Source organism: Microcaecilia unicolor, chromosome 1 (genome assembly GCF_901765095.1).
Source record: "Microcaecilia unicolor chromosome 1, aMicUni1.1, whole genome shotgun sequence".
In the NCBI taxonomy this organism is placed as follows: Eukaryota; Metazoa; Chordata; class Amphibia; order Gymnophiona; family Siphonopidae; genus Microcaecilia; species Microcaecilia unicolor.
Genome location: NC_044031.1, coordinates 210,899,199 through 210,915,229, shown reverse-complemented (window position 1 = coordinate 210,915,229; position 16,031 = coordinate 210,899,199). Strand labels below are relative to the sequence as shown.

Genomic DNA, 16,031 nt, shown 5'->3' with positions numbered 1-16,031 from the left:
ATTTTCTCCATCCATGTGTAGTTTTTCGCCTCTTTTTCTTTTCCCTCATCTCCATTCAGTATGCATCTCCTTCCTATTTCTTCCTTCCCCTCCATCCATGTTCAGCATTTCTCCTCTCTACCCTCCAACCATGTGCATCTCTCTTTCCTCTGTCTTCCCTCCCCTCTATCCATGTCCAGAATTTCTCCTCTCTCCCCTCTATCCATGTGCATCTCTCCTCCTCTGCCTTCCCTCCCTTCCATCCATGTACAGCATTTCTCCTTCCTCCCCTCCGCCCATGTGCATCTACTTCCTCTGTCTTTCCTCCACTCCATCCATATCCAGCATTTCTCCTCTCTCCCCTCCATCCATGTGTATCTCCTTCCTGTCTTCCCTCTCCTCCATCCATGTCCAGCATTTCTCCTGCCCTCCCCTCCATGTCCAGCGATTTCTCCTCTCTCCCCGGCCCTCCCCTCCCATCCATGTCCAGCGATTCTCCTCTGCCCTCCCCTCCATGTCGAGTGGCTCACCCCAACCCCACTTGCCCCCCCCTTTTAAGCCCCTGAGTTTGTACCAACCCTAGCCCTCACCTGCCCGCTCTCAGCTTCCCACAACAGCCCTCCATTCCTTCCTGCTGCCCTGTCTTTAAAATGTTTATTTTACCTCAAGTCGCAACGACGGCAGTGGCGGTAGTGAAAGCAGCCATACTTGGCTCACCTTCAGTCTTCCTTTCATCTCAGTGTCCCGCCCTCGCAGAAACAGGACATTACGTCAGAGAAGGGTGGGACACAGAGGAAAGGAAGGCTGGAAGCAAGCCGAGCCTGGCTGCTTTCACTGCCACCACCGCTGCTGTCGTGACTTGAGATAAAATAAACTGAGAGCAGCTGTAAATCCTGATGTTGATAAATTTAGGCATCCATGTGCATTTCCTGTCTGAACTGGAGAATGCATGTGTAGATTTTGGTTCTGCCCAAGCCTTGCAATTCTAAACGTACTGGTTAAAAGTAACCATAAAAATGCATGTACTCCAGTGTTTCCCAGCCAGAATCACACATTTCACTATTTTACATCCACAGATACATGACTGGACAGCTATCGGTGAAAGGCTTTCTCCTTATTCATAAAGTGAAGTTCAAGGTTTATAACCTCACACCAACCTGATAAGGAGAGAGCAAGCTGGAGGCTGACAGAGGCTTATACTTGATATGAGTGAAAATGCGGTGTTTCCACCTTCACATTCAATATTTCTGCTTTAAGATTTGGATTCTTGTTTCCTTATTATAGAACAATCACTACTGTACTTGAAACCCAATTGTTGCTTATATGTAATTCTCTTGATGCTCTGTGCCTGATTACTAGAGATGGCATATGTTTTACCATGTAGGCTCTGAGAGAAAGGGGACAGCTCTAATCATTTTACAAGATCTATTATTCATAGAAATCCCCATGCCTTTATATATCAACATTTACTTTTATTGCATTCCATCATATTAAAAATATCTGGAAAACTTTTAGTAGCATTGGAAAAATAATGCACAATGCGTTAAGGAAACTTCATTTCATTTTGACTGGATTCTTTTGTTACTACGTGATAATAATATAAAGCCAAGACTCAGCAATTTTTTATGCGTTTAAAGAGTAATGGAGAAATATGGACAGAATATTTACATTTTAAGCAGTTAATGATGTGCCACTATTAACACAGGGCATAGTCTTTTCTGTGTGTATTGGTTTTCTGCCAATCTTTCTCTACAGCTCATGTATTAATATGATTCTATAGGCGACATCCAGTAGTACTGTGTATACTCATGTCTAGCTCCTCATTAACCTTGTTTCACTTGTGCCTAGATTCAACACCGCTTATCTCTTGCAATGAGGTGGGATCAAAGCCCCGAGTGACATGACTGCAGGTGGGTCATCTGCATCCCCACTCAGCAGTCATAAAAGCTTATGATTGTGAAAACCACAGGTAAATTTGTCTACTGCTTTGCTATAGCAGCATTTAAGCTGTTCAAGGCAAATTATCCCAATACCTAAAACACAGAATGTAAGAGCATTTATATTTACTGCTAAAGCCGAGCACCTCATTGTTTATTGACATTTTACAGCCTACAAAACAACCTGCATAAGTCTAAAATATTAGACCAGCACCAAATAGCTGACTGTCTTGCTTCTATATACAGACTCCATAGAAAAAACACATTCCGGCAATAAAAAACATTTGGCAAAGTAGTTCAACCAAGAATTACAAAGTACCAAGGGTTCAAAGTAAAAAGCTGTTTGCTTACTCATAAAGGGTTTCCTTTACAAAGCTGTATTAACGATTCCTGTGTGGCAAATGAGAAGAAGCCCATTCAACTCCTATGGGCTTCCTCTCATTTGCCGCACAGGAATTGCTAGTGTGGCTTTGTAAAAGAAGCCCAAAGTGAAGTTCAAGTTTAAATGCCTACTGCAAAAGGCAGATAATTAAACAAGACTCTCAAATTATAAAATCAATTGCCATATACTACAACACCAATCTTGCTTCATTAAGATATTCGAACATAACATAATAAGCATCGGCATACTGAGACAAACCAAAGGTCCATCAAGTCCAGTATCTTGCTTCCAACAGTGGCCAATCCAGGTTAAAAGTACCTAGCAAGATCTCAAAACAGTAAAACAGATTTTACACTGCTTAATACAGAAATATAGATTTCCCCAAGTCCACCTTAATAATGGCTTATGGACTTTTCTTTTAGGAAATTATCCAAACATTTTTAAACCCTGCTAAGCTAACTGCCTTTATCATTTTCTCTGGCGAAGAATTCCAGAGTTTAAATAAATTTTGAGAGAAAGAATATTTTCTCTGATTTGTTTTAAATTTACTACTTAGTACATTCATTGTGTGCCCCCTAGTCCATATATTTTTGGAAACAGTAAACAAGCAATTCAGGTCTACCCCCATTCCTCTCCACTCAGTATTTTATAGACCTCTATCATATCTCTAGCCCTAGCCTCTTTTGCCTTTCCAAATAAGGAAGCAATCTCATCCCCTTTATCATTTTCATTGCCCTTCTCTGTACCTTTTCTAATTCCACTACATTTTATTTTAGATGCAGTGACCAGAATTGCACACAGTATTCAAGGTTCAGTCACACCATGGAGTGATACAAAGGGATTATAATATTCTGCTTTGTTTTCCATTCCTTTCCTAATAATTCCTAACATTCTATCTGCTTTCTTAGCCACCACTGCACACTGAGCAAAGGGTTTCAATGTATCATCAACGATGATACCTAGGTCTTTTTCCTGGGTCGTGACGTCACATGTGGAACCTTGCATCATGCAGCTATAATTTGGGTTCCTCTTTCCCCACATGCATCACTTTGCACTTGCTCACACTAAATGTCATCTGCCATCTGGATGCCCAGTCTCATAAGGTCCTCTTACAATTTTTCATAATCCTCTTGTGATTTAACAACTTTGAATAACATGTCATTGACAAATTTAATTACCTCACTGGTTATTCCCATCTCTAGATCATTTATAAATATGTCAAAAAAGCAGAGGTCCCAGCACAGACCCCTGAGGAACCCCACTATCTACCCTTCTCCATTGAGAATACTGTCCATTTAATACTACTCTCTGTTTTCTGTCTTTTAACCAGTTATTAATCCACAATAGAACACTACCTCGTATCACATGACTTTCTAATTTCCTTAGGAGTCATTTATAAGGTACTTTGTCAAATGCCTTTTGAAAATTCAGATCGGTGAGGCAAGATTTCCCTTGACTAAATTCATGTTGGCTTTGTCTCATTAATCCGTCTATGTATATGCTCAGTACTTGTGTTCTTTATAATAGTCTCTATCATTTTAACTGGCACCGTCAGGATCACCAGTCTATAATTTCTCAGACCACCTCTGGAACCCTTTCTAAAAATTGGTGTTACACTGGTCACCCTCCAATCTTCCGGTACCATGCTTGATTTTAAAGATAAATTACATGTTAATAACTCTGCAAGTTCATTTTTCAGTTCTATCAGTACTTGGGGATAAATATCATACAGTCGGGGGGGGGGGGGGGTCACGTGATGCGCTGTGAACACTGGACGTAGGTCTGAGTTGCTCCAGGGTCCCCGCGCTTTCTTAAGCCTCTCAACTGCTTCAACTTTCTCATACCGGGAAGATTGTGAAAATAGTGATCGGAAGCTTGCATGAAGCCCATGATACAGGAATGTCAAATAGAAGTGCAAAAAAAGTGAAAAAGAATAGCTGCAAAATGCTGAAACTAAAATTGTGGCGCCAGTCACACACCAGGTACCTGTCTTTACGGATCATCAGCTCACACAAATCACTGCAGTGGTTGGTGAAGCACTGGAGCCCAGATTCGAGGTTCTAGCAGGGCAACTGCAAAAGCTCAAAACCCAGCTGGAAAAAAATACTAAAAGGACTACAGAAATTGAAAAGCAGCTCACCAATGTTGAAGATGAGGCCTCTCAGCATATAAAACAAGATGGCGCTTTTGGAACGAATAATAAGAGCACATGACGCTAAAATCATTCATGAAGAAACAACTTGAGAATCGTAGGTCTCATGGAACAGGTGCTGAAAGAAATCTGGCGACTATCTTGTCTCTCACCTAACTCACCCCCCCCTCATCCTGTGAGACTGTCACTGGAATGCTTTGATGTTTCACTTATATATACTGTTATTTATCAATATTTGCTTATTTCCAATCTGATGAAGAGTTACCTCAGTCCAATAAAAAAGGTATCTTATTTTCCTTTCTCTGTTTTATTTCTATTGATTACCTAACAAAGAATGTAAATTTTTACTTAGAATGATTAATTCTATCCCTTACATTTATTTTGTTCCAAAGGTTCACAAATGCCTGCAGTGTCCCCCCGCATGCCCAATTGTTTCAGGTCGAGGCTCCATTTTGACACCTCTTTCTGAATATATTGATTTTTTATTTAAAACCATTTGTGAGCCAAATACGTTCCTATTCATCCCCCATGGTTGAAAACATTTTGGGTGAATCAATCCCATGAAGCGAGATTTGCCAAAGCTGTTCTCTCACTTTGTGCATATGAGAAAAACACCTGCACAACTCATGCCATGTTTCAGAAAAGGGGACAAACCCTAGGGATGATACATTTTTCTTGTTTGGATTCTCTGAACTCCTATGCACTGTGGTGCACTTACCTCTAAACACCATTTCTCACAACAAACAAGCTGCAGTCTTTGATCCGATAGGGAAATCTTTGGCAACTGTGAACTGTATCCTGTAACTCTTATAGTTTTGTCACCTTAAAAATTAATCTAAGAAGAATGGACTATTTGCCTAATATTCAAATTTAAAATAAAAACAAGTTGCAAAATGCACACTTGCAGAGTGGGGAAATATGGGGTAAGTATATGGGGTCTGTGTGTTGCGACTGGTAGCGTATAAGAATTGTGTATGTCTGTGAGTGCTGTGCTTACAATACTGTGTCTAGATATGTATTTGTGGGGATATCTGACACGTGTATGTGATCTTGGGAGGGATTCTAAGAAATGGGATGATGGCTGAAGAGGAAGGATAAGGGTGAGTCAGGGCATGTGTTTAAGGGTACTGACTGTGTCTTTTGCAAGTGCAGTCTGAATGGGGGAGGGGCATGTTTTATGCAGATTGGCTGGATACAAGGCGGAGTACAGAGGGTCTGGGTATCAGTTTTGGGTGTCATCTGTCCTCTTTAATCCTCCCACATACTTATTTCCTTCTGCAGCATCTTTTTATTCTTATGCTCCCCACAGAACATAGTCCTAGTTTTATCCATAGCTCCAGATGCAAAAGACTGGCTACGGCCTGGGTTCACAATAGTACATACAGCAAGATTTCACTAACAGCCTGGGCTGCCTCTTCTTGAGCCGTGGTGCTTCGGATCCTCATGGCACACACAGAAGGACTTTGTTGCCACAAGCATTTTCTTCACTCCTACCTCCTCATGCGCTTTAAAAATATCTATGCATGTGTACAGATTCACAGACAGACAAAGGTTCTGACTGTTTTTGAAATTTGAAGCTAAGTAGATTTATTTTTTCCTGTAATGTTATTCAATCAAAAAAATTCTTGAAAAATTATTTTGGATCAATGACGATTCACACTCGGCTGCTTAAGATAAGTTGATTCTGCAGTACCTGTGTTGTTACATCTGAAGATCCATATTATCAAAATGATATGTTTTGCAAAGTAGTTAAAGATATGTGAGTTGTGTATGATGCTGGGAATAATTTTGGGCAGACAGACAGACTGAGAGCTGGACAGATCCTCCCCTAATAGATGCTACTGTTCCTAAAAACAGACACGCTCATACCACATGACATCCTTAACAGGAACAAATGCATAAATTTTAAACTTCAAAAATTTTAAAAACATAAAAAGGCCAAGTATCAATGTGGCTGAAAACAGGCTGCTACTCAGTAAAGTTGTTCCCAACCAGTCCTTTGAAATACATTTATAAGCTATGCTTTTGATATTTATCAAAGGCACAAAAGCTATGTTTTGACAGAAGGATCTACCTATAGCTGCATCACCACAGATTTCAAATTACCTTATGCTATATTTGTGAAGTGTCCTTGCACAAGGTTAGTTTGCTGATTTAGGAACTTACTTATCCTGTTATCTTCATTCTATGTCATTGCTACAATAAGAAAAACACTATTTCATCTTTGCCTCCTTGTTTTTACTGGCTTTGTGACTTTCTTGTAGAGACAAAAGATTTAAAGCACCCAGTACTGCTCTTTTCTTGTGCTATGATACACTATTCATTCTGAAGGAGGATTTCCTTACTTTCACAAATATTTCCTCTACTGATGCATTTATTGCATATCATTAGTCAGCAAACAGAATGACTCATAAGAGATTAGTTAGGGCTCTTCAGCTTAGAGAAGAGATGGTTGAGGAGAGAGGGACAGGTAAACACAGATAGATTATTTACTCTTTCAGGAAGTACAAAGATTAGGGAACTCACCATGCTGTTACAAAGTAGCACATTTAAAACAACTAGATACTATTTTCTTTATTATCAGAGCAAGTGGTAAAAGCAGTTAGTGTAGCAGGGCTTAACAAGGTTTGGACAAATTTCTGGAAGAAAGGACCTTATACAATTAAAAAGATAGACCTGGGGAACGTAACTGCTTATCCCTGGGGATGAAGTAGCATGGAAACTATTTTTTGTAATCCTGCCAGGAATTTGTGACCTGGATTGGCCACTGTTGGAAAACAGACCTGGTTAAATGGAATTTTAGTCTCACCCAGTATGACTTTGAACACAGGACAGCAAGTTATAAGCTTTAGAAAAATTAAACAAACAGAATATTCTTTCTTTGTAATCTTAACAGAATGGAAAATGATCTTCTTTGGAGGCAAACATTCAAACAAAAAATCCCAAAACTCACTAGTATAAATACTAAATGCCCAACCAAAACCATGAGTAAGAACTAAATTAAATCATACAAAATACAGAAGGGGTGCCCTCAAATATTTTAGTCACCAACGTGGCGAACAAAATTATAATGACCACTAAAGGGTGAAAATTGCTGGATAGCCTCAGTTATGAATGTGCTTTTATTGGTTCCTGGCAAGCAGAATAGAGCATGAAAACGTGATGATATCACTGAAACAAAACATTTATTAAACCATGTACTACAACTGAAAATGTAATATCCAAAACTTCCATCTTATTAATGTCAAAGAAAATATTAGTTAATACAGTATACAGAGTTCACTATTAACAGACCATGATACATTACAGCAAAAAATCCACCACCCACCCGACTACTAAATAGGTCAAGCAACCTCATCATATAACAGTGCATTTGTTTAAACCCAAAGGGGGCACAGTTTGTAATTTAAAAATCCAAAATTGCTCGCGGTGGACCAGGATTGCCTCTCGGTCCTGCCGCGAGAAAAAGCAAGTGTACAGTCAATGATAAACCATTTTAAATCTGTGAAGACATGGCCTAACTGAAGGCAATGGACTACAGTAAGTATGCAACCTCTTCTGTGGCAAGTACGTCATTTACCTGCTAGTTGGACTCAGTGACTGAGGGGCAGGGCTTTGGAGTCGGTACACTAAATCTTTGATACCAACTCCTGTATTTTTCTACTGTCCGACTCTGAATCCAACTCCTACTATATTAGCCTTTAAATTTTTTGTTCTGGATCTAAGGTATTGGTAAATATAACTTTAGATCCAGGACAAAGATAAGTGTATATAAAAGTATAAAATCATAAATTTAGAATATTTTTTTATTTTGAAGCTGGAGTCAGAGTCAATACATTTTTACAAACTTTGACTCCACCCAATATTGCTTCCGACTGATGCCACAGCTCTAACTTCGATTCCACAGCCTGGCTGAGGGAGCAACTGCACCTCCTTCTGTTGTGACTAAACCTTTTTTTTTTTTTAAAGAGTTATTTTACTTGGCTCCTTTGTTTATGTTACGAGATGGGTGCTTACATATGTACAGCCAAGAATGATGCTGCTCTGTTTTATTTTGTTTTACTTTTAAGAGCATGTAGGTTTGTGAAATCGATGCTCCTACCAGTACTGAGCAATTCCTAACTAGACGTCTTATACAAAATGAGGCTTTTTTGTTTTTCATTTCTGTCTTCTTCTATACTGTCCATACAGTTGAGGATATGCTACAACAGTAAAGGTATGAGAACTGTGGAAAACAGCTTTAAAAAAAGGGAGGGCAATTACTCTAATAAAATGGATCAATGAAAAATCCACATGATGATCTTTCCAGCCAGAAACTAAAATGTTTGGCCATGCAAAATTTATAAACATGTGAGAAGTTCTACAATCATGTAGACCTGGTCTGGGTTGAAGGAGCAGTATGATTTGAACCTTGCAAACTTTCTCAATATTGAAAGACAGTTTTGGAAGTTTTATTCTCATGTACTGTACACCGCCTTGAGTGAATTCCTTCAAAAAGGCGGTAAATAAATCCTAATAAATAAATAAGTATACTGTACAAAGGCGGTAAACACATCCTAATAAATAAATCAATATAACTGTGCGTGTGTGCTTCTGCAGAGTGTTTTGCTTCTGCTGTATTTGACAGAATAGCATAAAGCCAGAATATTGGCATTTACACACGCATGTGCACATTTGCGTGGTCTTGGTGTCTAAGGGCATCTTATCAAGCCACGCTAGCAGCTCCCGGTGCGGTAATGCCGACAAAGCCTATTCACTTTGAACATGCTCAGTCGCCATTGCCACGTGGCTTGATAAAAGAGCCCCTTAACGATGGGGCCCACTTTACGGAATTACCTCCAAAAAAACCTACCTTATTTCCTCCTGTTACAAACTGCTTGCAGCTAGATTTTCCAAACTGAGGATGAACAGCAACAATCTGCATTTTGGGGAGAAAAGTAATTTTAAGACTTTTTTTGCTGATTTCTAAGGACATTAAAAAACAATTTGATATTCTGCTCTTCTTACTCAACAAACATGAATAGAGCCCTCTCATGACACACATACAGTTAGTTGTGTGCGTAAATATAGACCCCTTTGGTCATACTGTAAATTTCAATGAATTTCTAAGTGAACTGAATCATTCTGCAAATTTGATTATTATTTATTTGCAGGATTTACACATTTAAAATAGAAAACTATTAATATGGTAGGTACAAATGTTTCAGCCAGTACTGTATAATACTTTCACTGGCAGAAATAGTCATTTCAAACCATTTCCTGTAGCCAGCTAAGAGTCTTGCTATTGGGATATTTTTCCAGTCATCCTTGTGGAACTCTTCTAATTCATAAACATTTTTATGGGTCTATATCTATACATTTAACAATGGCCGCCATGATACTCAAACCCCTCTAGATTCTACCACATTCCTAGCCAATTGCCATACAAACAGACTACACTTAACACCCTTCTGTACATGCCTTGACACATGATCTGTTCAGCCAACATCCCATCTCACAGTGCTAGCCTGCTAACTGGATAGCTAATCAGATAAAGTTAGGATAGCCCTTTTGCTGTACCCAGGGATGGGGGGGGGGGGGGGGGAGGGAGGGAACCCATGCATTTTCCCTTATAACATGAGTTACTGTACACCTATTTAAGTAAAGATTTTCAGCTGACGTACAAAAATGTATTGAAAACAAAGCAATAATAAACGTTACCACAGTCTAATACTGTTGACACACAATTTGTAAAATACAAGGCTCAACAACTGGAATAAAACATTGTGCACCATACATTTAGCAAAACCTTAGGGGTCCTTTTACTAAGCTGTAGTAAGCATTAGCACTCAATGCAGCTTGAAGGGCTTACTACATGACGTGCTCAGGCATCCTGCGGTAAGTTCCCAATCGGCGCTTCCTACCTAAGCGCTAAAAAATGCATTATCTGAATAATGTGGCAGAAAATTGATGGATGACCCTGGTCAGCAGTATGTGCTGCTACCCTGACAAATGCTTTGAATATTAGGCTGTTTTAATTTCAAACACACAGTGCATATTTGAGATCTCCCTACAGATTTTATTTCAATTTTATTTTTCAATTTAAGAATAAAACACAAACACCTCAACCCCAACCACCCTAAAACATACAAAGATTAAGCACTGATATTAACAAATCTGTCCACCGATGTCCACACTTGCTCGTGGGTAAACAGCTGGATCCTATTAACAAAGCAGCTTGCTCGTATTTGCCACTGACGCATATGGTATTCCACAAAAATTAGTCTGCAGCTGAGCTATCTTTCTAAAAATACATAATCACTTTAACTACTATTGAAATAAGTAATGGAATCAGGCGTGCATTAGCCTTGGATAGGGATGTTTTCCAAATTACAATTTTATAGGAAAATGTCTCTTGTATTTCCAAAACTGTGTAGATTCAACTTAATATGTGAGTGCATGGTTCAGAACAAGGTATCTTTCAAAGATATCACTAAAACAGGGAAGATAGAGGATGCAAAAAAGACCGTAGCAGATCAGGTGTCCTTAAATAAAAATCAGACAAAAGATTGAAAATTAACCCTGTCAGCAACTGAGCAACATGTAAAGAGGAACAACATAGTTTGAAATGTCTATATGCGAATGCCAGAAGCCTAAGAAATAAGATGGTAGAGTTAGAATACATTGCACTAAATGAAAAATTAGATATAATAGGCATCTCTGAGACCTGGTGGAAGGAGAATAACCAGTGGGACACTGTCATACCAGGGTACAAATTATATCGTAGTGACAGGGTGGATTGAATTGGTGGAGGGATAGATTGTTTATTAATGAGAGCCTTGAATCAAATAAATTGAAAATTCTGCAGGAAAACAAAACACATCTTGGAATCCCTATTGATTAAAATCCTGTTATGTAAAGGAGAAAAGAATAGTGATAGGAGAGTACTTGCATCCACCTGGCTAGGATGAACAGACGGATGTAGAAATGTTATCAGAAATTAGTGAGGGTAACAAACTGGGCAACACAATAACAATGGCCGATTTCAATTACCCCAATATTGACTGGGTAAATGTAACATCAGAGCATGCTAGGGAGGTAAAATTCCTTGACAAAATCAAGGACTGCTTTATGGAGCAGCTGGTACAGGAGCCAACAAGAGAAGGAAAAATTCTAGACCTAGTCCTTAGTGCAGCACATGATCTGGTGCAGGAGGTAATGGTGCCGGGGCCTCTTTATAACAGTGATCATAATATGATCAGATTTGATATCACCTTTGGAGTAAGTACACACAAGAAATCCAATATGTTAGCATTTAATTTTCAAAAAGGAGACTATGCTAAAATGAGAAGAGCGGTGAAAAAAAAAACTTAGAGGAGAAGCCGCAAAGGTCAAAAATTTACATCAGGAATGGATGCTGTTCAAAAATACCATCCTGGAAGCCCAGGCCAAATATATTCCGTGTATTAAAAAAGGTGGAAGGAAGACCACAGCCGGCATGGTTAAAAAGTGAAGAAAGCTGTTAGAGCTAAAAGAAAATCCTTCAGAAAATGGAAGAAGGAACCAACTGAAAATAATATGAAACAGCATAAGGAATGGCAAGTTAAATGCAAAGCGCTGATAAGGAAGGAAAAGAGAGACTTTGAAAAAAAGATTGTGTTGGGAGGCAAAAACACATTAATAATTTTTTTGGGTATATTGAGTAGAGAGATGTGGTAGCCGTGTTAGTCCACTTTTAAAGGTAATCAATTGAAATAGAATAAAATAAAACATAGAAAAGAAAAGAAGATGATGCCTTTTTTAATAGGACTAACAATACATTTTTAGATTAGCTTTCGAAGGTAGCCCTTCTTCGTCAGAGCAGAAATAAGCAAATTTTGATAAGTAACAGCATATATAAGTGAAACATCAAAGTATTTCAGTGACATTCTGAAGGGATGAGGGAGGGGTGGGCTAGGTAAGAAACAGAGAGGGCTGAGAGGATGAGGGGACAGGGAGATATGCATGGTGATCAGAGGGTGACAAAGCAGTGAAATTTCATGGTTTATAATGGGCTAGAAAACCCAGATCTTTATTAAGTCCTGTCTAGTATAGTTTGCAGCTGGGTATATTGCAAGGATGTGTGCCATTCACTTCTTTATGGGTCTCTGTTGAGAGCTTGCTTCTCAGTAGCTTGTGTTTTAAATTGGATGGCTGTCGGAAGGCCAGCACTGGTGGGGATGGGAATATCTCAGTAATTCATCCTCCTGGAGTAGTGGCTGCAGATCTTGCCTCATCAATCTATTACATTTCTCTGAAGGGGTGAACAAACGTGGATAATGGTGAGCCGGTCAATATTGTGTATCTGGATTTTCAAAAGGCGTCTGACAAAGAAACACATGAATAGGAGAACCATAAAAGCTTTCCTATAGAAATTAATCAAAGCTATATTCCCTCTCAAACCTACTCCAAAAAGGTAATTATCAAAAATACTTCTAAGCATAGCCTCCTGAATGGATGTCTCCAATAATAGTCAAATTCACACCTAGCACAGTATCTTGTCCCACCTCCTGTTTATTTATTTTATACTGAATATGTCTTAGAAATAATTAGGAAGTAGGCAGAAACATTTTCAACATCGAAAATCGAACAATGAGGAAAACTCAAAAACATTAAATTATTGTTATGAAGATGATTCTCAATTCTCTCAAACCTATTGCAAAATATTTCCCTTAAGGAAGCACTGACAGCCTCAAGACACAATCTTTCCTGAGTGATTATTTGATGTCCTCCTGAGTCACTAACACATTTTCCAAAGATGTCATTTTAGAGGATGCTTCTCCAGTGAAATGGCATAACTAGGACAAAAAGCCAGACAAGGTTGAATCCATTTTTGCTATCATCTTCCGAAAGTTCCATATTAGTGACGACTTCTGGCAGAGCTATAGCAGCAGTTGTAACACCCCCAGAACAAAAGAGGGGGAAACTGGCTTCAGGACCATCTTCACTGATACACTAGTAAGCTCCTTGGAGCATTAACACTGGCAATATCTATTTCCTATTGCAGCATAGGCAAGATGAGAGGGTATCCTTTAAACAAAACAAAAAATAAAAAGCCCCAAGAAGGAACCATGTTTCGCCAGCTTCATCAGGGGGTCTTAGGTGAAAAATGGGCTGCATAACTCCACCCAGGACAGTTATTTCAAGATGCAGTCTGGTGGAGTTATCTAGCCTGTTTTTCACCTAAGACCCCCTAATGAAGCTGTTTTTAATGGCAAAACAGAGATTCTTGTTGGGGCTTTTTTTATTTAAAGGACACCCTCTTGTCTCGCCTAAATTGCAATATGGGTTACAACTTTTGCAGACTAAGTATTTCATTCACTATACATTCTTTGGTCGAGTAGAAATGGTTCTATGTGTGATGATTGAGATATGGGTGCCTAGATGTGATTTAAAAATTACTTTGAGCCACTGATTTATTTCTGAGCACTTCATTATATTTTAATACGTTATTAAAAGTTCTTGATAACTAATACATCAGTCACTCATTTTGGTGCTATCCAGGTGTGTGTATATATATTTAAATATTATGAATTCTCTGGTTTTTTTGATAATTGGAATCTCCAAATCCACAAGACGCTGCTACTTTAACGTACTTGATTTATCAGATGATAATCTCACCAACTCCTGCATCTCCTCCCCTTGAGACTCCACTTCCTCAGTTGGATTAGATGTCAGGGGTAAAGATCTAGTAAAGCAGGAGGAGGTTGAGGCAGTGAGTGGAGATCAGGGCTCAAGGAAAGAGCTTCATTATTAAATTATTTTGGTGACAGATCGTTTCCATCCAAATTGACTGGAGTTAATATAGAGGGTGTAACCAAACTGTACATAGGACCTTGTACACTGCTGAGGGCCCTTGCCCAGAATCCTTTGTCTTCTCTTTCCTCTTACCCATAACAGTCAAGTAGAGGAGGAACATACAAAAGGGAGAAACAATATCTTCAAGCTGATAATTTCAAAGCACTAATCCCCCCGGCTCCTCAGATGCGCCAACAATGGATCTAAAGGGGCCAGACCTGACCTTTACGTCATACTCCTTTGGGCATGCAGCCATGGGATCGTGTCCACTGGCTGCTTTCTGTAGGCCTTTCTTACTTATTAACACTGACTTTTCTCTAACAGGCTGCAATCTCATTGCATTACTATTTATGTAAAAAAAACGTTTTGCACTTGGCTTGTTTAGTTTATTAACACAAAGAGTACAGCACTTAAGATAAAATTTTATTTACCTTAATAGGACAGTCAAAGATTTCATGAAATCCTTCTCTTGAGTACAGTCCAAACACCTGCACCTGTAGTCACAAAAAAGCATTTAAGGTTAGATTCACCCTATTACAGTCACTGAAAAAAAAACGGCTTTGATAAAGGTAATAATTTTCTATTGATTATCTTAGATATTTCGGCAGCATTTGATATTATCGAGCATAACATTTTGCTTAATAGGATTAGGAGGGAAAGTTTTTAAATGGCTCCAATCCTTTCTCAGTGAATGAAAAGTTTGCATTATGAAGGCTGATACTAGATCAGCTGAGATGCAGTGCAGAATGGGAGTCCCTCAGGGTTTCTGTCTTCCAGCAGTATTGCTTAGCGTTTTCCTACTTCCCTTATGTCAATTTTTACGTTGTTTGGGTTTACAGTTTAAAATATAAGCTGGTGATATACAATTTCTTTACCTATTGACAAGTCATTTGATGATTGTTTCACATTGTTACATCTTTATCTTACAAGTATAGTGTCACGAAATGCAAAAAAAGAAAGACAAGGTCTGTTACGAAATGCTTAGCCACCTGTCTGATGCTAACCCTGCGGATACTTAGAGGGCCTATCCCCAGCACAGCTGAGAACTGCCTGCACCTAGGGATGTGCTTTACACTAACACCTTCCTCCCAACGAATGGGTTCCAACCACCTCTGCGTGAGTCTCCCAGGCTCAAGTTATCCCTAGTGATTCTAGGTTACTGGGGCCATACTCCCAGTGGTCTCACAGTTCCTAGAAAGCAACATAGAACCAACACACAAACCACCAGGATTCTTAGTCAGCCCAGACAAGCAGAGTCAATAAACTAAAAAAAGGTTATTGTCATAAAAATATTGAACAGTGAACTATAAAAACAGATGGAAAATAACAGGCAAATAACGGGTAACAGAATAAGAATCAATTATAAAACTATCTAAGCATTTTATCACTACCTAGATAGTGCCTGGGAAGTACAGGACATATAGCTGCTCACAGCTTACAGAATATAACTGCTCACAAGGAGGCTCATTTTCAAAGCACTTAGCCTCCCAAAGTTCCATAGAAACCTATGGAACTTAGCCTCCCAAAGTGCTTTGAAAATATGCCTCAAGGTCTCAAGTAAAGAGGATTTTCTCTATATATTTCCAAACTGAGACTAGAGAAAAATCCAGTGTTTCCAGACTGAATTTGAGCTCCTGGGCCAATTAGAGCCCAGAACAACATTTTTTAAAAGTAACTGGCCACATCACTACAGGTTACTTCCTCTTTGTGTTAAACTAAAGAAGGAACAGTCATTTCTCTTAAACATAAAAAAGCACCACCTGCT

At 38.9% G+C, this 16,031-nt stretch overlaps 1 protein-coding gene across 1 annotated transcript in view; it reads right to left on the bottom strand.

Moving 5' to 3' along the window:
* The window catches only part of VPS41 (VPS41 subunit of HOPS complex), a 449,214-nt gene that overhangs the window by 244,882 nt on the left and 188,301 nt on the right, over positions 1 to 16,031 (bottom strand). Inside the window, exons 6-7 of the mRNA XM_030203975.1 lie at positions 14,698 to 14,760; positions 9,303 to 9,368 (exon numbers count right to left, since the gene is read on the bottom strand). Coding sequence (XP_030059835.1) covers positions 9,303 to 9,368; positions 14,698 to 14,760 — 129 coding nt within the window. The remainder of the gene's footprint in view (positions 1 to 9,302; positions 9,369 to 14,697; positions 14,761 to 16,031) is intronic.